We start from the raw sequence: 19,561 nt of genomic DNA on the forward strand, positions 1-19,561 counted from the left end.
GATGTGCAGCCTCAGTGTTATATGTTTATTAGAATTTTATCTGTTTACAGAATAATAATAATAATAATAATAATAATAATAATAATAATAATAATAATAATAATAATAATAATAATAATAATAATAATAATAATAAGAAGAAGAAGAAGAAGAAGAAGAAGAAGAAGAAGAAGAAGAAGAAGAAGAAGAAGAAGAAGAAGAAGAAGAAGAAGAAGAAGAAGAAGAAGAAGAAGAAGAAGTTGGAAGGGACCTTGGAGGTCATCTAGTCCAACCCCCTGCTCAGGCAGGAAACCCTATACCATTTCAGACAAATGGCTGTCCAGTCTCTTCTTAAAAACTTCCAGTGTTGGAGCATTCACCACTTCTGGAGGCAGGTTGTTCCACTGGTTAATTGTTCTAACTGTCAGGAAGTTTCTCCTTAGTTCTAGGTTGCTTCTCTCCTTGACTAGTTTCCATCCATTGCTTCTTGTCTTGCTTTCAGGTGCTTTGGAGAATAGCTTGACTCCCTCTTCTTTGTGGCAGCCCCTGAGATATTGGAACACTGCTATCATGTCACCCCTCACCCTTCTCTTCGTTAAACTACACATACCCAATTCCAGCAACCATTCCCTATATGTTTTAGCCTCCAGTCCCCCAATCTTCTTTGTTGCTCTTCTCTGTACCCTTTCTAGAGTCTCGACATCTTTTTTACATCGTGGTGACCAAAACTGGATGCAGTATTCCAGGTGTGGCCTTACCACAGCATTGTAAAGTGGTATTAGTACTTCACTTGATCTTGATTCTATCCCTCTGTTAATGCAGCCTAGCACTGTGTTGGCTTTTTTGGCAGCTGCAGCATACTGCTGGCTCATATTGAAGTGATTGTCTACTAGGACTCTGAGATCGCTCTCACAGTTACTACTATTGAGCAAGGTACCACCTATACTATACCTGTGCATTTGATTTTTCCTGCCTAAATGTAGAACTTTACTTTTTTCACCATTGAATTTCATTTTGTTAGATAGTGCCCAGTGTTCGAGTCTGTCCAGATCCTCCTGTATTTTAAGCCTATCTTCTGGAGTATTGGCTATTCCTGCCAGCTTGGTGTCGTCTGCAAATTTGATGAGTTCCCCATCTATCCCCTCATCCAAATTGTTAATGAAGATGCAGAATGAAGGAGAGAGAAAAACCTCTTGGCCCATTACCAGTTCTTGAGATTCCACACTACATTTCCTTTTCCCTCTAATCTCTAAAGCAGACATGTCAAGCTCGCGATGTCACATGACGTCATGCAACGTATCAGAGCTTTTTTGCCATTGCCGGCAATGGGGTGGGCATGGTTTCCTGATGATGTGTCTGGCCCACGGGCCGGCAGTTTGACACCCCTGCTCTAAAGCAACATTGATAAATGTAAAGTTACCTAATAGGTGGCCTCTGAGCTGTAGTTTTATTATCAACATCACAGTCTAAATCAGGGGTCTCCTACCTTGGCAGCTGAGGAATTCTGGGAGATGAAGTCCACAAGTCTTAAAGTTGCCAAGGTTGAGGACCCCTGGTCTAAATACTATGCTGGGCCTGGGGAATTCTGGGACTTTAAGTCTACATATGGAGAAGCACTGGACTAAAGTCATTCTTTCTTAGCAAACGCACAAGGAAAGTAAGGAAGAATTCAGTATTCCAAGAAAGATTTATCTGAAATATAGGTTTGTACATATCTAATCAAATCAATACTAACTGAAGTCAACTTTCTCAACCCAGGCTAAATCATCTTATTCTTAGTCTATCATTCAGTGCTCAGGCAAGTGAGAGGGGAGTTGTATTATATCCTGCTTTTCTTTTCCTGTAGAAACATCTCAAACATAACGCAAACCAAGCAAACAAACGAAAGCTCACAAAAGAAGCAGGTAAGAATAACAGCAGAGCAATACGAATGATAAAAACAGAACCATGAAAATGCAAATAGCAAAACTTCTGCTGCAATTCTTGCCTTCTGGAATAATGTCTCCTCATGCCCCAATGTTCCTCAGGAAATTGTTGAAGCAATTGTTCTCCCAGGCCTTGGGGACAGATGGGTCATGGAGACCATTTTTGCTTTTGCTTTGCTTTCTTTTTGGACTTTTCTCTCAGGTCAGTTACATTTTCTTCAAATTGTTTTTTCATTGTAAGAGAAACAGAGTAGTTCTGGAGTTGCGTGGCCTTGGGTGTGTGATCTATTGCAGTTGGGCAGTTAATACATTTAAACAAACAAATAAAAACAATAACCTGATTACCTAGATCTCATTCCTCCTACTTATTCTTGCCATCCATGATGTGTACAACTGTACAGATAAAATACTACATTTTACGGAATTCAACAATCCACCTTGTTTTTCCTTTTGGATAATATCACATTTTATAGGTCACAACATTCTTTTGGTGACCTTCAAAGTTACAATGGCACTGAAAAAGTGACTTATGACCGTTGCAGCATCCCCATGGTCATGTGATCAAAATTCAGATGCTTGGCAACTGACTTGTAGTTATGACTGTTGCAGTGAACCATGGTCATGTGATCACCTTTTGTTACCTTCCCTTTTGTGGGAGGCCAGATTCATTAACAACCAAATTACTAATTAAACAACAGCAGTGATTCATTTAACAATGATGGCAAGAAAGGTTGTAAAATGGGGCAAAATTCATTTAATTTAATTTAATTTAATAATTTGATTTCTATACTGCCCTTCTCCCGAAGGACTCAGGGCGGTGAACAGGGCAATACACAATAAAAATCAAATACAAAAATTAAAAAAACCATTAAACATCATGCCCATAAAATCAATACATATTAAGTTAAAACTAGTTTTAAAAACCCAACCCCATCCCGTCAGACCAGGCCAGCTTGTTCGAAAAAGAATGTTTTAAGATCGCGCCGGAAGGAGCGAAGGTTAACAACTGTCTCACTTAGAAACAGAAAATGTTGGATTAATTGTGGCAGTAGATCGAGAGACTACCTGTACTCAAAAGATCTAGAAGAAATGCAAACACATTCTGTATGGCAATGCTTAGGCTTATAGCATGGCTATACTTCAGAAATTCCAATCAAGTCCCTTAAGGGGGAAGATTTCTCTAGGGTGAGGAAAGAAATTATCGGCATGGAACTTGGAACTATTCCAGCCACTATTTTTTCTTCTTTATTAGCCAGAGAACATTGTGAGATCTGCCAAAATGAATTCTGCCAACAAGAAATTCCATTATGTACTTCTAATCAACAGCTGAGGCAACCACACCTTGTAAATGTCTGTTCTTTATAGGTATATTTCTCTGAGTGTTTCCTGATTAGTAGATGCTTTTTCTTTTCAACTTTGTGTAGATAGCTCATTATGTAAGGAGAGATCCTTCAAGATATAAAGGAATGCTACATGCTTAAGTACATACCCAAGTGCCCCTCTAGGATAATTTTATAAACAAAATTAACAGATGGTCTGGGAAATGTTACATGAACAAAACAGTTAAAATCTCAGGTGATCTCAGGCTTCTATAGAAAGACAATTAGGAATTGTATCTGGATAATTTACAAACAGTATTATCCTCCATTCCACTCAGTAGAAGAGAGGGTGGAAGGTAGGTTGCATTTTCTACATCCTGCTTAGCCACATATTTATTTATTTAGAACATTTATATACCCTGAATCAAGAGACCCTTAGGAGTTTCATAGAAAATTAAATCTAAAAAACAGTGGGCACAAGAATACATTCACCCAGGCTTTAATTAACTGTCATTAAAAGATTATTACAACCAGTGCTTTTTTTGTAAAAGAAAAAGGTGCCAGAACTCACACATGTCATACAACCCACTTTGCCTACCCTACAAGGTTCCATCCAAAAAAGGTGCTGGAACTCCGTTCTGGGCGTTCTATGAGGAAAAAAGCCCTGATTACAACTATTCTGCAACACAGAAACGTTAAGTCCAAAATACTTGACAAAAGAAGTGTTAAAAGTTCACTCATTTCAAAACTAACCAGGGGTGCTTTTTAACTGTGCAAGATCTCTTATGTTTTGTATGCAGTTGTAGGCAGAGGCTTGTCCTCCGAGCCCTACAGTTCTATGAAATTTCTAATTTGCCTGCAGTATTCTGGTACATCTTCAAAAAAGCTAACCTTAATTGTGGCTGCTCTTTGAGATGAGGGGCAACCTGGCTCTGAACAGGCTCTGAACATGAGGATGACTTTTATGCTTGGCTTGAGATCCTTAGTATGGTACTTTTCTGGAAAACAGCAGAAGAGCAAGAAAGCTTCTGGTGCCATCCAGCAGAACTCTGTTTATGCTTTTCTGAAAAGAAAAAGACAAAATAATAATAATAATAAAGACGGAAATAAAGTTTCTTCTTCTAACATTGACCATCTAATTGTTAGGTTCAGATGAAATCCTTCGATAGGAGGACAGGGAGAGGGACAGGTCAAAAGATTATTTCTTAAGATACAAAACTTCCCTTTACATAGAAATCTGTCAGCAAGAAGTATTGTAGCTTTAACTTTCTCCATGCGCAACAGGTAGTCTCCACTTAATGACTGCCCCGTTTAGTAACAGCACTGAAAAAGTAACTTTATGACTGGTCCTCACATTTTCAACCATTGCAGTCAGTCCCTGTGATCCCAAGGTCACCAGCTGCGTACTTTACAAGTGGCTTGTGATAAACCGAGTCATTGCAGAAGCTGGCAGTAAAATGGTCACCTGATGTCTCACTTAACCATGGCAGCAGAAGTGAGGTTGTAAGTCTGTCATGGTCATGTGATGTTTTGCTTAATGACCGTATCACTTAGCAATAAAATTGCCAGTCCCAAATACAGTCATTAAACGAGGACTACCTTCTACTGTATCTATAAGTGAGTGTTTAAATGACAGAAAAATTGAAACCTTTATAATGAAATTATCAATCTCATAATCACTTTATCACATTATCCTTTTGAACTCTAGTAGCCCTTGGACTTAGAGCTACCAGATACCAGAACAGGTAAAGGACAATGAGAAAGAAGGACAAATGGTGGGGACTGGAAGGAGGGGACATTAATTGTTTAACTTTCTTAGCATCTGCAACAAAAATTCCAGGGAAAACCAGAAGAAAGGAGAAGGAGAATGTACTGACATCTATATAAATGTAAAATTACTTTTCCCAGCATCAGAAAGACTGTTTTTTCAATTGCAGGAATGTGCTAGAGCCAGTTAGGAGGCAAAAGCCTTCAGTGTGTAACTGAGTAAGGCTTTGTTAGGAGGGCTCTAATCAACTAATTAAGGTCACAGAATGGAGCTTGTTAATTTTCAGTTAGCACATTAGGAGAGCACTGCACCATGGAGAAAAGCTGCATAGTAAGAGATACTTGAAAAGACTGACAATGTTTGATTTTAAGACTATGCCTGCTGGACAGAGGACACGAAGACAAAAAGGAGGACATATCCTCCTTTTGCCAAATGTCTGGTAAATTTATAAAGAATAATTAATTGTTACGTTCCCAAACACAGACTGAAAGTGCCACAGCAAAGCAAACAGGAAGTAGTATGATTTTTTAAAAAAATGCTTTAGTCAAAGCAGTTTAATTTACACATATCAGCATGTTCAGGTGCTCTCAAACTGTCAACCAATTAGCTTACCCAGTAATGCCTGCAGCATCTTTTTCTTGGTGCTTTCAAGATTCCTTACCCTACTAGGCATTATTTTTTAAGGTTCCTTAATTACCAAATAAGTGATTAAATAAGAAGCAGGTGTTCCACAAAGCCAAGCTTCTAGTATCCCTCTGATTTATGGAAATGACTCTGGGCCCCACAGGCATTCTTTGAAAAAAAAGCATAGCAAGTCTTTCTTTAGAAATATAGTATGTCAACCTATCTCCCCAATGGAGGATTAGGGAGCATTTAATACTACATCATCATCATCATCATCCACTTGGAAAACTAGAAGGGGTAGCTGGAAGTAATTTCATCAGTTTCCTGTCTCATGAATAAATTTCAAAAGTGAAGACTTCTTGAATGGGCATCTCCTACCTAAGATTTTGTGAAACACCCTCAACAGACTCTAAATTTCACACTTTTCATATCTGGCGATATCCCCAAATATTGCCTGTCCCTTCCTTGACTGATTGCTTGATATGGAAGCAGGTAAACCCTGTTGTAGCTGCTGAATCTTTTGAGTCTGGTTGCTATATGCCTGGATTTCTTGAAGAGAATTCCAGCTGTTTTCATACTTTCCTAAAAAAAAAATCAGCACAACGCTGGACAGGTCTCTTTTACCACTATTTCAGAGAATAAATGAAGGAGAATGAGAGAAACATTTCCTCCTTCTGCATGAACAACCATTTTTATTAGCAGAGCTGGTTGATTCATTCCCCTAGATTAAACAGATCTTCCTAATGTAAGGACAAAAGGGCCATTGTAACCATGGAGACAGATATCCTTTGGTCAAGGCTTGACATCAGCACTATTGTAGTTTTTTTATTTTTTTATCCTGCCTTTATTATATTTAAAAATAACTCCAAGAAGCAAACATATCTAATACTCCTTTCTCCTTCTCTTTTTCCCCACAACAACAATCCTGTGAGGTTTTGATGCAATGAGTGGCCTAATTTTTCATTAAGGAGAAGTTTTAGAGATTTCTTGTTCCTTTGCTCTTAGGGTGGGTTATAAATATCTACAAAGACAAAGAAATATTTGTTCTTCTAGGAATCACAACGGCATAACTAAAGAAGTCTGGAAACATGTTCATGCATGGAGTAAAGATTCTGGAAAACCATCAGGGAGAACAAAGTTTTGACAGGCTACATTTCTATGTGTGTATTTACAGATAATCATTAAATTGTGCCAACTCTTACTTGCATTTTAAATGTTACAACTTCACCCTGTGGCTGGGTTTGCTCAAATCACTAGATTAAGTTAAAATGGTTGACTACTTTGCTGTTCAACATGTGGTAACTAGGCCATTGTCTTAAACAACAATAAGCTTTATTTTGTTTTTTTTGGCAGAGCTTGTGAACTGAAAGTAGCAGTTGTATTTTTTCCCCCTTCTGTTCAATCATGTTCAGTTCTCAGAGATTGTCTGGGCAAGTCTCTGAGGTTTTCCTGGCAAGGTCTTTCATAAGTGGTTTGCCATTGCCTCCTTCCTAGGGCTGAAAGAAAATGGTTGACTCAACCCAGCTAGCTGGCTTTGTGTCTAAGGTGGGACTAGAATTCACAGACTCTAGTCTGATGCCTTAACCACTAAATCAAACTCTCTCTCTCTGTGTTTTGTTAATTCAGGTTTAAAAGTTGTGCAAACCTAGCTATCTCTGACTACCAGATCTCTACCTATAATATATGCTTTTCTATTCTCAGAAGAAATGGAACTTAGTTTTATAAAAAATTGTTCAGGATTGCATGAACCTCAATGACTAAGAGATGAACTCTAATGGTGGAGCAAAGGTTACATCAAGCCCCGCATCTGTTTCTAGGTGATAGCATTGTCTGATATTTTAAAATAAACAAATCCATATGCTAAATCACCTTTGTCTTATCTCTTAGCCAAACTACCTGACACAGAATAATACTATGGAGAACATTAAGTATGCTGCTGTGAGCTTCTCAGGAGGGAACATAACCTGTAAATGCAACAAGAAAGGAAAAGATGGAACAGATCCTCATAACTTAGGGGTTTTTCCCACTTTTAAAATGAGGTCATCCTTGGGTTGGCAGAAAAATAAACAAGCAATGAAATTTACTATATTCTTCCTGCATCTATCTCAACCATGGCCTGGGGAGGAGATGAAGACTTAACAGGGACGTTGCAGAAAAAAAAGATGTTCCCAGGGCATGTGTGTCCCATGCTTAGGGGAAAATGGGAAAACACCATAAACTAGCTTTTTATCTTGGAAAAGATAATTGAAATGAATTTGCATCAGTTTATGGAGTTTATAGGTGTAAATTCCTCTAGCCATTTTCTACTAATCCAGATCACTAGATTTGGGGTGCAAAACTTTGGGTAACCATTAGATGATACATAATAGAGGTTTCTGTATCTTTTTATTGACATGCAGTGGTCTTTTGCAGCCAGACCAGATAGCCCATGCTTCCTTCATAGACAACGGGTGGCAATACCTAAGAGATTTTATACATTTTGCAGTTGCTCTTGGCTGGAACCAGAAAGAAGGGGGAAACACTAAAAGCACTTTGGCTAAGGACAACTTATAGTTATCTCAGTCATGGTCTGGAGATGAGGTAAAGATTTCATGGGAACCTTGCAGAAAAAAGATGTTGCTGGGACATGTGTGTCCCATGCTTAGGGGAAGTGGGGAAACATCTTTTCAGGTTAAAATATGCCCGGACACTGGTACATGCATTATTTGTATGATGCCTAATTTGACCCTCCATAAAGGAAGCTTCTGAAGTGAAGCATCTTTTCCATCCTTACTACCTCACTCTTTTCTTCTCATATTGCAAAGAATAATGGTGAAAAGTTCAGAACATGTTAAGCACAATATAACAATCAGAGTTTATTAATTGTGTATCACCCCACCATTGCATTTTTTCTTTATGTCTGACTTCATCCTTAATAATCCACTTTATGGCCTGAAGCATAGTTCTTGACAGGTCTCATTGCAGCAAAATGTTTCTCTGCAAAGCTAAAAGCTTGTTTGCTCTTGCCCCAGAACATCACCAGATAGCTGTGCGACATCTCTTAGCTAGATGTTTTTTTAGGCTGAAGTATTCAACTTCCATTTCTTCTCAAGTCAAGCCATAGAAGGAAGTTCTGATTGCATGTTTGTTCTTTTTTAATGGTTCCTGGCTGAATCAAACAATATGTCTTTGTTTTTCTGCTCAGATGGTTGGATGAAAGGAGCGTCTTGAATTGGGAGGGGTGGAAGAAACTGCTGTGTGCCCAGGAAGTTCTGAGGAGCAAACCTTTATTTGAATGGTCCTGCCTGCATCTGGGACTCTACTGCAAAACTTTCAGTGGATGTTTCTGATTATCCAGCAGAAAGGATGGCATCCATGCCAAAAATCCAGATAGAAGAAATGCTGGATAGTGTGGATGATAAGGCTGAAGGTGGTCCTCCATTTGATGATCATCTGCGGAATCTGAAAGCCCTGACAGAGAAACTGAGGCTGGAAACAAGGAGGCCTTCGTATTTGGAGTGGAAAGCTCAGCTGGAAGGACTGGCTTGGAAGAGCCAGCCCAAACTTCCTGAGGAAGACATGGAGGGCCAAGAGAAGAAAGCGACAGAGGAAAATATTTCTTTGAGAGAAGTGCAGGTTCATATCAATGGAAGCTCTTCCAGACAGCCAATTTTGCTTGTCCCGGAGAAAGTGTGTGGCTTTGGAAGCATTGATGAAGCATTAAATTGGCTCAGGAAAGAGTTGGTAAGTAATTTCCTACTGTTTTTTTTTTAAAAAAATCTTTATTACCAGAACCTCTATGCATGTTTTAGGATTACAGCTGAAAAGACAAAAGTGAGATCTATTCCTGGCAATAATGATTTTTTAAAAAACTTTCTTTTCCTCTTTCTCCTAGTTCTGCTTCTCTTTCCAATTCCTTCCCCAAAAGCACAAGGCAGCTTGCTATATGCTTTCACAAGGTTTCTGGAAGATTAATAGATCCTGACTTCAACAAGACATTGAGCAGGAGAATCATAATTGTGAGGCAGACATGGCAGCATTAATGTAGCTGCCCTATAGACTTGCTTGACTTTCAGACAGTTTGAACGAGGGATATATTATAATGGACCATTGTGGCTTACTTATCTGATGCAGCTTGTTATTCACATTCAAGAAGCAAGAGCAGGATACACACCTGCCTATGCCTTGCTTAGATTCTGTTTTTAGAAAATGAGAAAGTGGGGAAAGATATCATTTAGACTCATTTGAAACAGTCAAGGAAAAACTTAATTTTGTTAAGGCATATTTCTTTTTTGCCTCATTATCTGAGTATTGCTTTCAATCACTTGGTGAGCCATATAGCAACAAGGTTAGGCATGTGATGCTCCAAATAGGTGAATTAGTAGATTGCATCCCATGATAAACTTCCCTACCTTACATGGGGAGGAGAAATCTGTTCGTGTGACTTAAATAAAATCACCCAGTGCCAAGAGGGAGCAGCTGTTTCTACCTGATCAAAAATATCTTCCACATCTTCAGAAGTATTATTTCTCCAGATCCTATAGATGATAACACCTACCATAATATACAGGACCATTTCATCATCAGATTGGAAGTAGAGATTGTGATTAAAATGCTACCTTCCCTTGTTGTGATGGAAATGTTTATAGAGCCATGAGCTCAACTGGGGGGGGGGGAGAGAGACAAAAAGAATAAGCAAAATACGTTTTGAATTTCTACATATAGCCTATACAGTTATTCCACGTAGCAAGATGAGAGATGATTCTGTAAAGCTAAAAGGAAGCACTAATCCTGGAATCAATGAGATAGAAAAAAAACAGGGCCACATCTAAGACTTATTTTTAAATATAGTTTCAAAGGCCTTTTTCTTTTTCTTTTTTTTAAAGTAGTGGTTCCAATAAAGGAGAATATTTGTAGCTCAGGGTTGAAATGAGGGGTCCTTGGTGCTCTCTGAGCTCGGTTGTTTTTTGCAGACATTTCATTACCCAAACTATGATGACGTTACCTAGTCTGGGTAATGAAACATCTGCAAGACAACAACCAAGCTCAGAGAGCACCAAGGACCCCTCAAAGTAGTGATTACTATCCAGAAGGAGTGAAAAGTTATAATAGAGCCTTGTCAAATTACATAGGTAAAGGTTCCCCCGCACATGCGTGCTAGTCGTTTCCGACTCTAGGGGCCGGTGCTCATCTCTGTTTCAAAGCCGAAGAGCCGGTGCTTGTCTGAGGACATCTCCATGGTCATGTGGCCGGCATGACTAGACACCAAAGGCGCACAGAACGCTGTTACCTTCCCACCATAGTGGTCCCTATTTTTCTACTTGCATTTTTACGTGCTTTCGAACTGCTAGGTTGGCAGAAGCTGGGACTAGTAACAGGCGCTCACTCTGCTACGTGGCACTCGGGATTTGACCCACCAAACCGCCGATCTTCTGATCGACAAGCTCAGCGTCCTAACCCACTGAGCCACCGTGTCCCTATGTCAAATTACATAGACCCTAGTAAAATGAGAGAGAGAGAAAAGGGAAAGGGAAGGAAAGACATGTTTTTTCTTCCCTTCAAACTTGAATCCTCTTATCTAAATCAAACTACAGAAAGGAATTCTTACAGTATATAAAGTGCCATGCAATCCTACATGCTTCCTGCAGTCTCATGGTGAGCAAGGGCTTATTCGTTACCAAGGATTACACTGTTGTTTCAAAATGGGGATATGGTCATCAGGCAGATAGCTTTAAAAGCTGGCTGGGGAAGAATTAATGGAAGAAAGTTAATTCCTTTAAGTCATGGGAGCGAAGTAGAATTTAGAGTTCAAAAGATGTGCATTTTTGAATACCAGATGCTGCAGGGAAAACCTAGGAGAAGGATTTTTATCCTAGGTTTTTTTTCCTGATGGTCCTCCTAAAAGCACATTGCTAAGCACATTGGTTTGTGCTTAAATTGTAAGCCGCCCTGAGTCTTCGGAGAAGGGCGGGATATAAATGGGATTAAAAAAAACCATTTGGGAATGTAATGTTGTGCTGCTGAGTTAGAACTGGAGAGCCTGAAGTTCAGATTTATCCACAATTATGAAAGTTCACTGGGTTCATTGGGTGACTTAAGGTCAGACACCCTCTTAGTATAAAATTGACCTAAAGAATTGTGTGAAAAAGTTGGAGGAACATTATGTGCAATGTGTGAAGCTGTTGGATGACAGGCAAGCTATCAATCTAGCAAATTTATGAATAAAATTAACTATACTGGCCAATCATTGTTTCAGTTTAGCAATAAATTCTTCTTATTTAAACTTGTTACAGTAAGTGTGCGTTAAGGGGGGGGAAACCATGATAAGCATGATAAAGAAAAAACAACACAAAAAATCATTGAAGCTCATTCTCCATTTTATTTTCATGCAGTTTGATTGGGTAGTGTTTTCCACATGCTGTTTCTGGAAGGAGGAAAGCTTCTTCTATTCAATAGAATTTTTATTGGGGGAAGGGGGTATCCAGACATCATAATTTTCAACATGAAATCTTCCCATGCTTTTTCATCATTGCTTCCACGCTTTTCTTACTAAAGAAAGATGGAATAGTTTATACAATAGCTTTTGACTGAATGAATACCAGGAACTATCTGTCAGAAGCACTCCAAGTCACACAGAGGATAAGTTGATCTGGGAAAAATGGTGACGAGGAAAAAGAATGTAGAAGAAACACGGGGATGCATTCATTCATTCTTCTTCTTCTTCTTACATCCTCTTCATTTAAGGAATCTTTCTTAGAAACCCAGAAAGAGATTGGAGAAGATTTTATGCTTTAGCCAACTTCAGAGATCAACAATGTGTACGTATCCCTGTGAAATTGGAACCATTATTTTTCTATTCCTGGATATTTTTAAATTCCCTAAAGAATATTTTACTATGCAAGAAGCTTGCTAGTTATCCAGGCTACCAGAAACTAAACATAAGTACTGAATATGGGATGAGATCCAGCCATGCCATCTTTCTCCTCATTGTCCAAGTAATTTTTCTGTCAACCATCCCAAGCTTTCTCTTGTGCCCTTTATCAGCAAAATACCAGCCTCTTCCCTCCCACTTTCAACCTCTCCATTTTTATTTTACTAGAGTACAAAAAAGTCTTCTCACCCTGAAGGCAGAAAATTCTTGAAGGCAAGAAGCTTTATCTCCCTGGGAAAAGTTTGATGCTATTGGACTACAGCTGGTGAAAAACTGATCCTTATAAGAAAAAAGGAGGGAGGGGGGGGGATCAGTACAGTAAAAAAAAATCTAAAAATAAAAACCATGTTGTAAAGCCACAAAGACACAGAAGTGGCCTGACAATATGGATTAACTTTGATCTAATCTGACATTCTGCTTTTACCAACAACCACTTAGAAAGAAAAAAAGGATAGCTACCAAGCATTTAGCATTTCAAGAAAGATTGCCTTTGAAATGTGATCCTATGTAATCATATTTATTATTTGTTAAATCTCCAAGCCAGTCATCAGACTCTTTAGCAGCTGTCTAAAACGAAAAGTGATTCTTTTCAAGGAAGATTTTCACCAAGTTCTCCTTAACAAGATTTATTAAGATGAATAGCTTCGGGTTATACTCCAGCAACTGAAATATTTTCAGTTTAGAATCAATATATTTCCATGTATGCTAATAGGGAGAGTTTCTTTCTCCCCCCCCCCCAATAGCCTGCTTGTAATCTGCTGTGTAATCAGGTCCCTTCACTGACAATAGGGAAGATTGCAACTGGCTATTTATAAAACAGTCTCCAGAATATTTATCAATTATTTATTGGTCAATTTGAGGTATTATCCATCTCACCCTCAGAGTAACCGGACAGTGTATAGTAAATTTATCTTTTTTTATCAGGAAAGGGGCACCCATTGTTTGATTTTTTTTAAAAAAAAACTATTTAAAAACAATCTTACAATTTCAGGGTACAAATGACCTTTCCCTGTCTTGAGAATCTGTCCAAATTTTTCTGCAATGGATTTTTTTCATTAATAGAAGAAGAAAATTTATTTATTTATTTATTTATTTATTTATTTATTTATTTATTTATTTAACCTTTATCCCACCTTTAAAGGTGGGTTGGGGTGTGAGAGAGTAACTGGTCCAAACTCACCCGGGCGGTTTTCATGCCCTAAGGCAGGATTAGAACTCCTGATTTATAGGCAGCACCTTTCACGCTATGCCAAACTGGTTTTATATTGGTTAAATACATAGATTTTAATCCTATTAATTTTATCTATTCACTGTTATTTAATTTTAATCAAACCAATACAATCAAATTTGTACTAGCCCCACCCACCGCAAAGACCATTTGCATTTCTTGTTCTGAGGCGTTTGCATTCGTTGTGTCTTAATTGATTCGGATGGGAGATCTTTGGAATTTGTTCATGAGACACATTTTGTTTATCTCTGCCATCCTCTGCAGGTTTTGCCAACAGTTTCCCAGAGCAAGAGCAGGCAAAGGCAAAACATTAGGGAGAGATTCCTCAGGCACCAATAAATATTATTATTCTGCTGGCCTGACACTTTTTGAAAAAATATATCTTTACTGATGGAATTTAATGTGCATTGTTCAAATAGTTTCAGAGACAGCATTTGGGAAATGCATACAAATTGCCTTCAGTAAAGGAATATTTTCTAAAAGCTTCTCCAAAGTTTCAGTCATGGAGAAAAGAGCCCAATTATGTGAATGAGGCAACAGGAACATCAATTAAATCCAACAATAACTATCTTTGGTGGCCACTAGGTGGCAGACCTCCAACAGAGATAAATGGTACACTTGTAAACCAAATGTTATGTGTAGGCAATATTGCAATCATCATTATCCAGAGTTTTATTAAGGTTTTTGAGTAGCGTAGAACATTGTGGAAGGGTGAGGATTGGTTTTGTTATTAGTTAATTAAATCATGCATTAAGATATAGCTAAATATTTATAGGTTCTTGTCTGTGTGATTAGATAGTGCAGAAAATAGAATATCTTTCAGATTATATACTTTATATAGGAGCAGCAGTGTATGTAGGGAGGGTTACAGATGTTAAAATAGTCACAGCAAAGCAATCAAAGCCTCATCCCTCGGTATGACCATGTGACACAACACAGGTAGTCTTCAACGTAAACTATTCATTTAATGAACTTACAACAGCACTGACCAGTTTTCATACTTAAGACATTAGTTACATGATAAAAATTCAGGTGCTTGGCAACTGGCATGTATTTATGACAGTTGCACTGTCCCGGGGTCATGTCTGTAACTTTCCCAACCAGCTTCTGACAAACAAAGTCAATGGGAGAAGTCAGATTCACTAAACAACTGCATGATGCACTTAATCAGTGCAGCAATTCATTTAACAACTGTGGCAAAAAAAATCATAAAATGGGGAACAACTCAATTAACAAGCGCCTTGCTTAGCAACAAAATTTGGGACTTAATTGCAGTCATAAGTTGAGGACTGCCTGTACAAAAAACAGTCTAGCTTTGGCCATGTTGCTGCAATTGCCATCTTAGTTTTTTGTATTCCCAACCCCCCCCCCCACACACACACACATATACACATGTAGAAAGTGTGGAGGTAGTCCTCAACTTGTAATGGGAGCCTGCCCATTACAATTGTAACTTGTGGCAAGCATGAAATAGGTCACACACAAGAACATGTCAGGGACAAAGGCTTTCCTAGACTTATACATAAGGAATTTTAACTATGGCAGCATTGACGATGAATAAGCCATCTTATTTTCAATGCAATCTCTTTGCATCTTTGCGTCTCCTCCTGATTTGATGATCCTCTGCCACCACGTCACGCCTTTCCTGCTTTTGTGTTCCAGATGGAAATGCGTCTCCAGGATCAGCAGCTGGCTCGACAGCTCATGCGCCTGCGCAGTGATATCAACAAACTCAAGATCGAGCAGACCTGCCATCTCCACCGGCGGATGCTGAATGATGCCACCTATGAGCTGGAAGAGAGGGATGAGCTCTCTGATCTCCTCTGCGATTGCCCCCTCACGTCCTCCTTCAGCCTCTCCACCCCACTCAAGCTCATTGGTGTGACAAAAATGAACATCAATTCCCGCCGCTTCTCACTTTGTTAAAATGGGAGGAATGGGCACAGGAAGTGCATGGGATGGGAGATATCTTCAAGACCCAGGAGAAGAAGCTCCCATTGTCTGGTTGGGAGATAGGCACAACAAGAGAGAAGAGAGAGTAAAGGGGTTCTTCCATTGATCTAATAGGAGTGGGCTGTGGTGCCAGTCAAGATAGTGTCCAGAAGAATTTGCAGACAGGTGTAGAATAAGAACAATGAGGCTACCCAGGACAGGAACTAGACCACATCAAAGTCTAACTCATACAGGCAGAAGCATCCCCTCTCTTCAGTGATTAGAACAAACTTATCCCAAACCATGTGTTGACCTGGAGGCTCCCTAACTGAGAACAATACAGGAGAAATATAGCTGAAAACCATTAGGGAAGCCTTTTAGGCCCATTCAAATTGAATAATAAGAGAGATGAAGAATTCATGTTGCTACAAGGAAGAAAGACCACTCCGTGGTGGAGGGGAGCAAGCCAGAAAGTATTATGTATTATCTATAAAAGCATTTCAGTTTAGTTTTTGTCAGTGTGATGCAGCAGGTAATATGTAGATACAGTTGTTTAGGGAGATTCTCAGCCATCCAGGTCATCGTTGTCCCAAAGGTGCTGTTCAAAAGGCAACTGGACTTTCTTGGTTTTTTTCCTTGAGAATGTTTTGCTTCTCATCCAAGAAGCATCTTCAGAACTCCAGAACTGAAGAAGCTTCTTGCATGAGAAGCAATACTTTTTTAAGAAAAAAAAACACCCCAGGAAAGTCCAGTTGCCTTTTGTAGATACAGTTGTTGGTTTGCTTCTATGACCAACTAAGATCTTCTTGTTATGAGCCATGATTTCTAGATTGTGCTAATCTGGGACAATTCTGTACTGCAGTTTAAGTGGCTGGTGTCCCATGATACTGTTTCTGAGACCGTCTTCAGATTTCAGTGTCAAGCCCTGTGGGCTTGCCATTTCAGGGAAGGGAAAGGGAGGGGACTTGGCAATGGGGTTTTTCTGGTGTTCAGTCCAGACTGGCTATTGCAAGATCTGATCAGCTGTTTCTCTGTTGTTGTTGTTTTTGCTCTTCTCAAGTCTTATGGTCTAATCAGTTAGGTAAAAATTAGGCATTAGTAGACATCACCGTCCTAGAATCTGATGAAGCCAAGCTGCTGACTTTTAAGCATGTCAGTTGAAAATATCTATAAATATAAGTTTAAGTGCATACATTAGGATATTCCAGAAAGAGTGAGATCAGAGTAAGCAAAAATGAAATATATTTTGCACAGTTTATTTCCATGACTTAGTACAGTTCATTTCCTCAGGATATGAGGTGAGAAACAATAATTCTCCAACCTTGAGAAATGGAACCATCTTTTCCAGGATTCAAACACAAATCTGCAGGTACTAGGGACAAACAGGAGGAATCACATTTGAGCCCTCTTTGTATGCTTCTGAGAAGTAGCTGATGGGCCACTGTGGAAAGCCAAAAGTCGGCTGCATAGCATTTCGATCTGATGTAGCAGTTTAGTTATTTCATCTTATAAATGCACATCCTGCTCTTCTCTACTAGTTGTACCAAACAGGCTAAGTTGCTTCAGTTTTTCAGTCATTTCTGATTCTTTGTGATCTGAAGGACATAATACTGCCAGGACTAACTGAAATAATAAAAATAAAAGGACATTTATTCATAGATCAACAGCAAGAAGAAAACTACAGAATAAAATGTCAGTTAAAGTAACAGGGGAAAAAAGACATGGTTGGAAGAGGATTTTTAAAGCCAGAAGGAATGCAAAAGTTCTTCAGCTACCACCAAAAATGTATAAGATATCAATAATTTATACAAGACGCTTGTGCATTGCTCTCCAGACTGGTGCTCTTTATATGTGTTGAATGTATCTCCCATTATTACAGCTAACATGGCCAAATTAGAGACCCCCAAGTTTGATTTTCTTTGTTCATGAAGCGTAAAGAAAAAACGTGGTGGCACAGTGGTTAGAATGCAGTATTGCAGGCTCATTTTGCTGACTGCCAACATTTCGATTTCCACTGGCTTAAGGTTGACTCAGCCTTCCATCCTTCCGAGGTCAGTAAAATGAAGACCCAGATGGTTGGGGGCAATATGCTGATTCTGCAAACCGCTTAGAGAGGGCTGTGAAGCATTATGAAGTGGTTATATAAGTTCTATTGCTATTAATATAAGTTAGCCATCTCTCAGTTCTCAAAAGGTCATACCAACGTATTGATTTGTTCCCATTCTACTCCTCATGAAATCACAAAAAAGCTTGACACAAAAGTAGAAAGAGTGGCATTTAAGCTACTTTTCCAGATAGAGAATGTCAGAATCAGGGGATGCTACAAAGATCTCTTCCCAGGTTTTCTGTTTTATATCATGGACCACTAGGCTGTCTTCTCATTAAGGTTGCAGTACATAATTGGACTCCAACTAGGCACAGATACATTCCGGGTTTTGTCCAATTTAGAAAGTTATACCTCAAAAACTTATATAAGCAGTCACTTTAAAAAAATTCAAGAGTTTGTACATGACTTTGTAGGCCAGCTTCTGAATGGTTGCCTGCAGGCACCTCCTCACTGTGAATCCATGTTTAAAGCAGGAAAACAACATCTGTTTATCAAAAAATAAAAGGGGTGATTCTGTTGGAGCTGAACTGAAAGAGAAAGTTCATTCTGCTTATTCACACAGTTCCTAACACATCTGCACTCACAACAACTCTTCAGCTTAAGCAGAAAATGTGCAGGAATAGGAAACTCGGATCTTTTCATTCCTTCCTGAAGAAGTCAACTATCCGGGCATGCACATTTAATATTATGCATACTAATATTTGCATATGCTGCCTCCTGTAGCCCATATCCATTTCCTCTTGAAACCTTCAGAGGTTGTTCTATCCCTGAGATATAAAAAGAATATTTTATCCATTGGCATATTAATGGGATCCATTTTGTTTCAATGATACTGTCCTTTTCTATTCAAATAAATGATTTAATTCTTTTGGTATTCATTGGAGGTGTTTGTTTTTTTGTTTTTGGAAGAGGTTGGAAGAAAAGGAAAAAAAACAAGTGGAACATTCAATAAAGTGTTTAAACATATTTAATCTTCTTTTCTGCAAATTCAACATACCAAGACGTCCTAATAGTGTGTCTGACTGTTGTAATAAGAAACAACTTGTGCAGATGTTGTTAAGACATGGTCCAATCAGTAAACAGAAGTAGTTTAGAACTGCATGGCAAAAATTTTCGGGAAAGTTACAGAGTTTGTCTTGTTGTTGTTGTTAGTTGCGAAGTCGTGTCCGACCCATCGCGACCCTATGGACAATGTTCCTCCAGGCCTTCCTGTCCTCTACCATCTTCTGGAGTCCAGTTAAGCTCACGCCTACTGCTTCAGTGACTCCATCCAGCCACCTCATTCTCTGTCGTCCCCTTCTTCTATTGCCCTCAATCTTTCCCAGCATTAGGCTCTTCTCCAGTGAGTCCTTCCTCCTCATTAGGTGGCCAAAGTATTTGAGTTTTAAGAGTTTGTCTAGATAGGTCTAATTATATTAGGATCCTGTCCAGGACATTCAGTATATCCAAATCCTCATCCTCATCATCTTAATCTATTCAAATCAGTTTCACAAAGTTGAAAACATTTCTGGCCTTTCTCTGATTGTGTAAATATCATGGTCCCATAAGTAGAATTGTAGCAGTGTACCTTTGATAGGACTATCAGATCCAGGCTGCAGAATTCTTTTTCTTTGCTGTATTCTCATGACCATCCAGTTACTGCAGTTTATGAAAGCACTGGTTGGGCATTATACAGGCAGGTACCTTTGCCCAATGACAGGTGCTTGGTCTCTTATACAAGCAATTTATTGCCAAGCCAAAAAGGGCCCTGAAAGGCAAGTTCCTTCTGA

General features: G+C 38.9%; 1 protein-coding gene across 1 annotated transcript; it reads left to right on the forward strand.

The window, feature by feature from the left end:
- Positions 1-8,912: 8,912 nt before the first annotated feature.
- FAM167A (family with sequence similarity 167 member A) lies at positions 8,913-16,175 on the forward strand. The gene is made up of 2 exons (XM_081314290.1): positions 8,913-9,338; positions 15,416-16,175. Exons 1-2 carry the CDS (start codon positions 8,961-8,963, stop codon positions 15,677-15,679), a joined length of 642 nt encoding a protein of 213 aa, XP_081170416.1. The 5' UTR covers positions 8,913-8,960; the 3' UTR covers positions 15,680-16,175.
- The last annotated feature ends 3,386 nt before the right edge of the window (positions 16,176-19,561 follow it).

Source organism: Vipera berus, assembly GCF_964194415.1.
Source record: "Vipera berus genome assembly, chromosome: 1".
NCBI lineage: Eukaryota > Metazoa > Chordata > Lepidosauria > Squamata > Viperidae > Vipera > Vipera berus.

Bases quoted from the DNA above. Each gene is read 5' to 3' on its own strand.
- FAM167A (XM_081314290.1), top strand. From the start codon at position 8,961: ATGGCATCCATGCCAAAAATCCAGATAGAAGAAATGCTGGATAGTGTG. The intron at 9,339-15,415 runs GTAAGTAATTTC...TTTGTGTTCCAG, and splicing joins ATTGGCTCAGGAAAGAGTTG to ATGGAAATGCGTCTCCAGGA.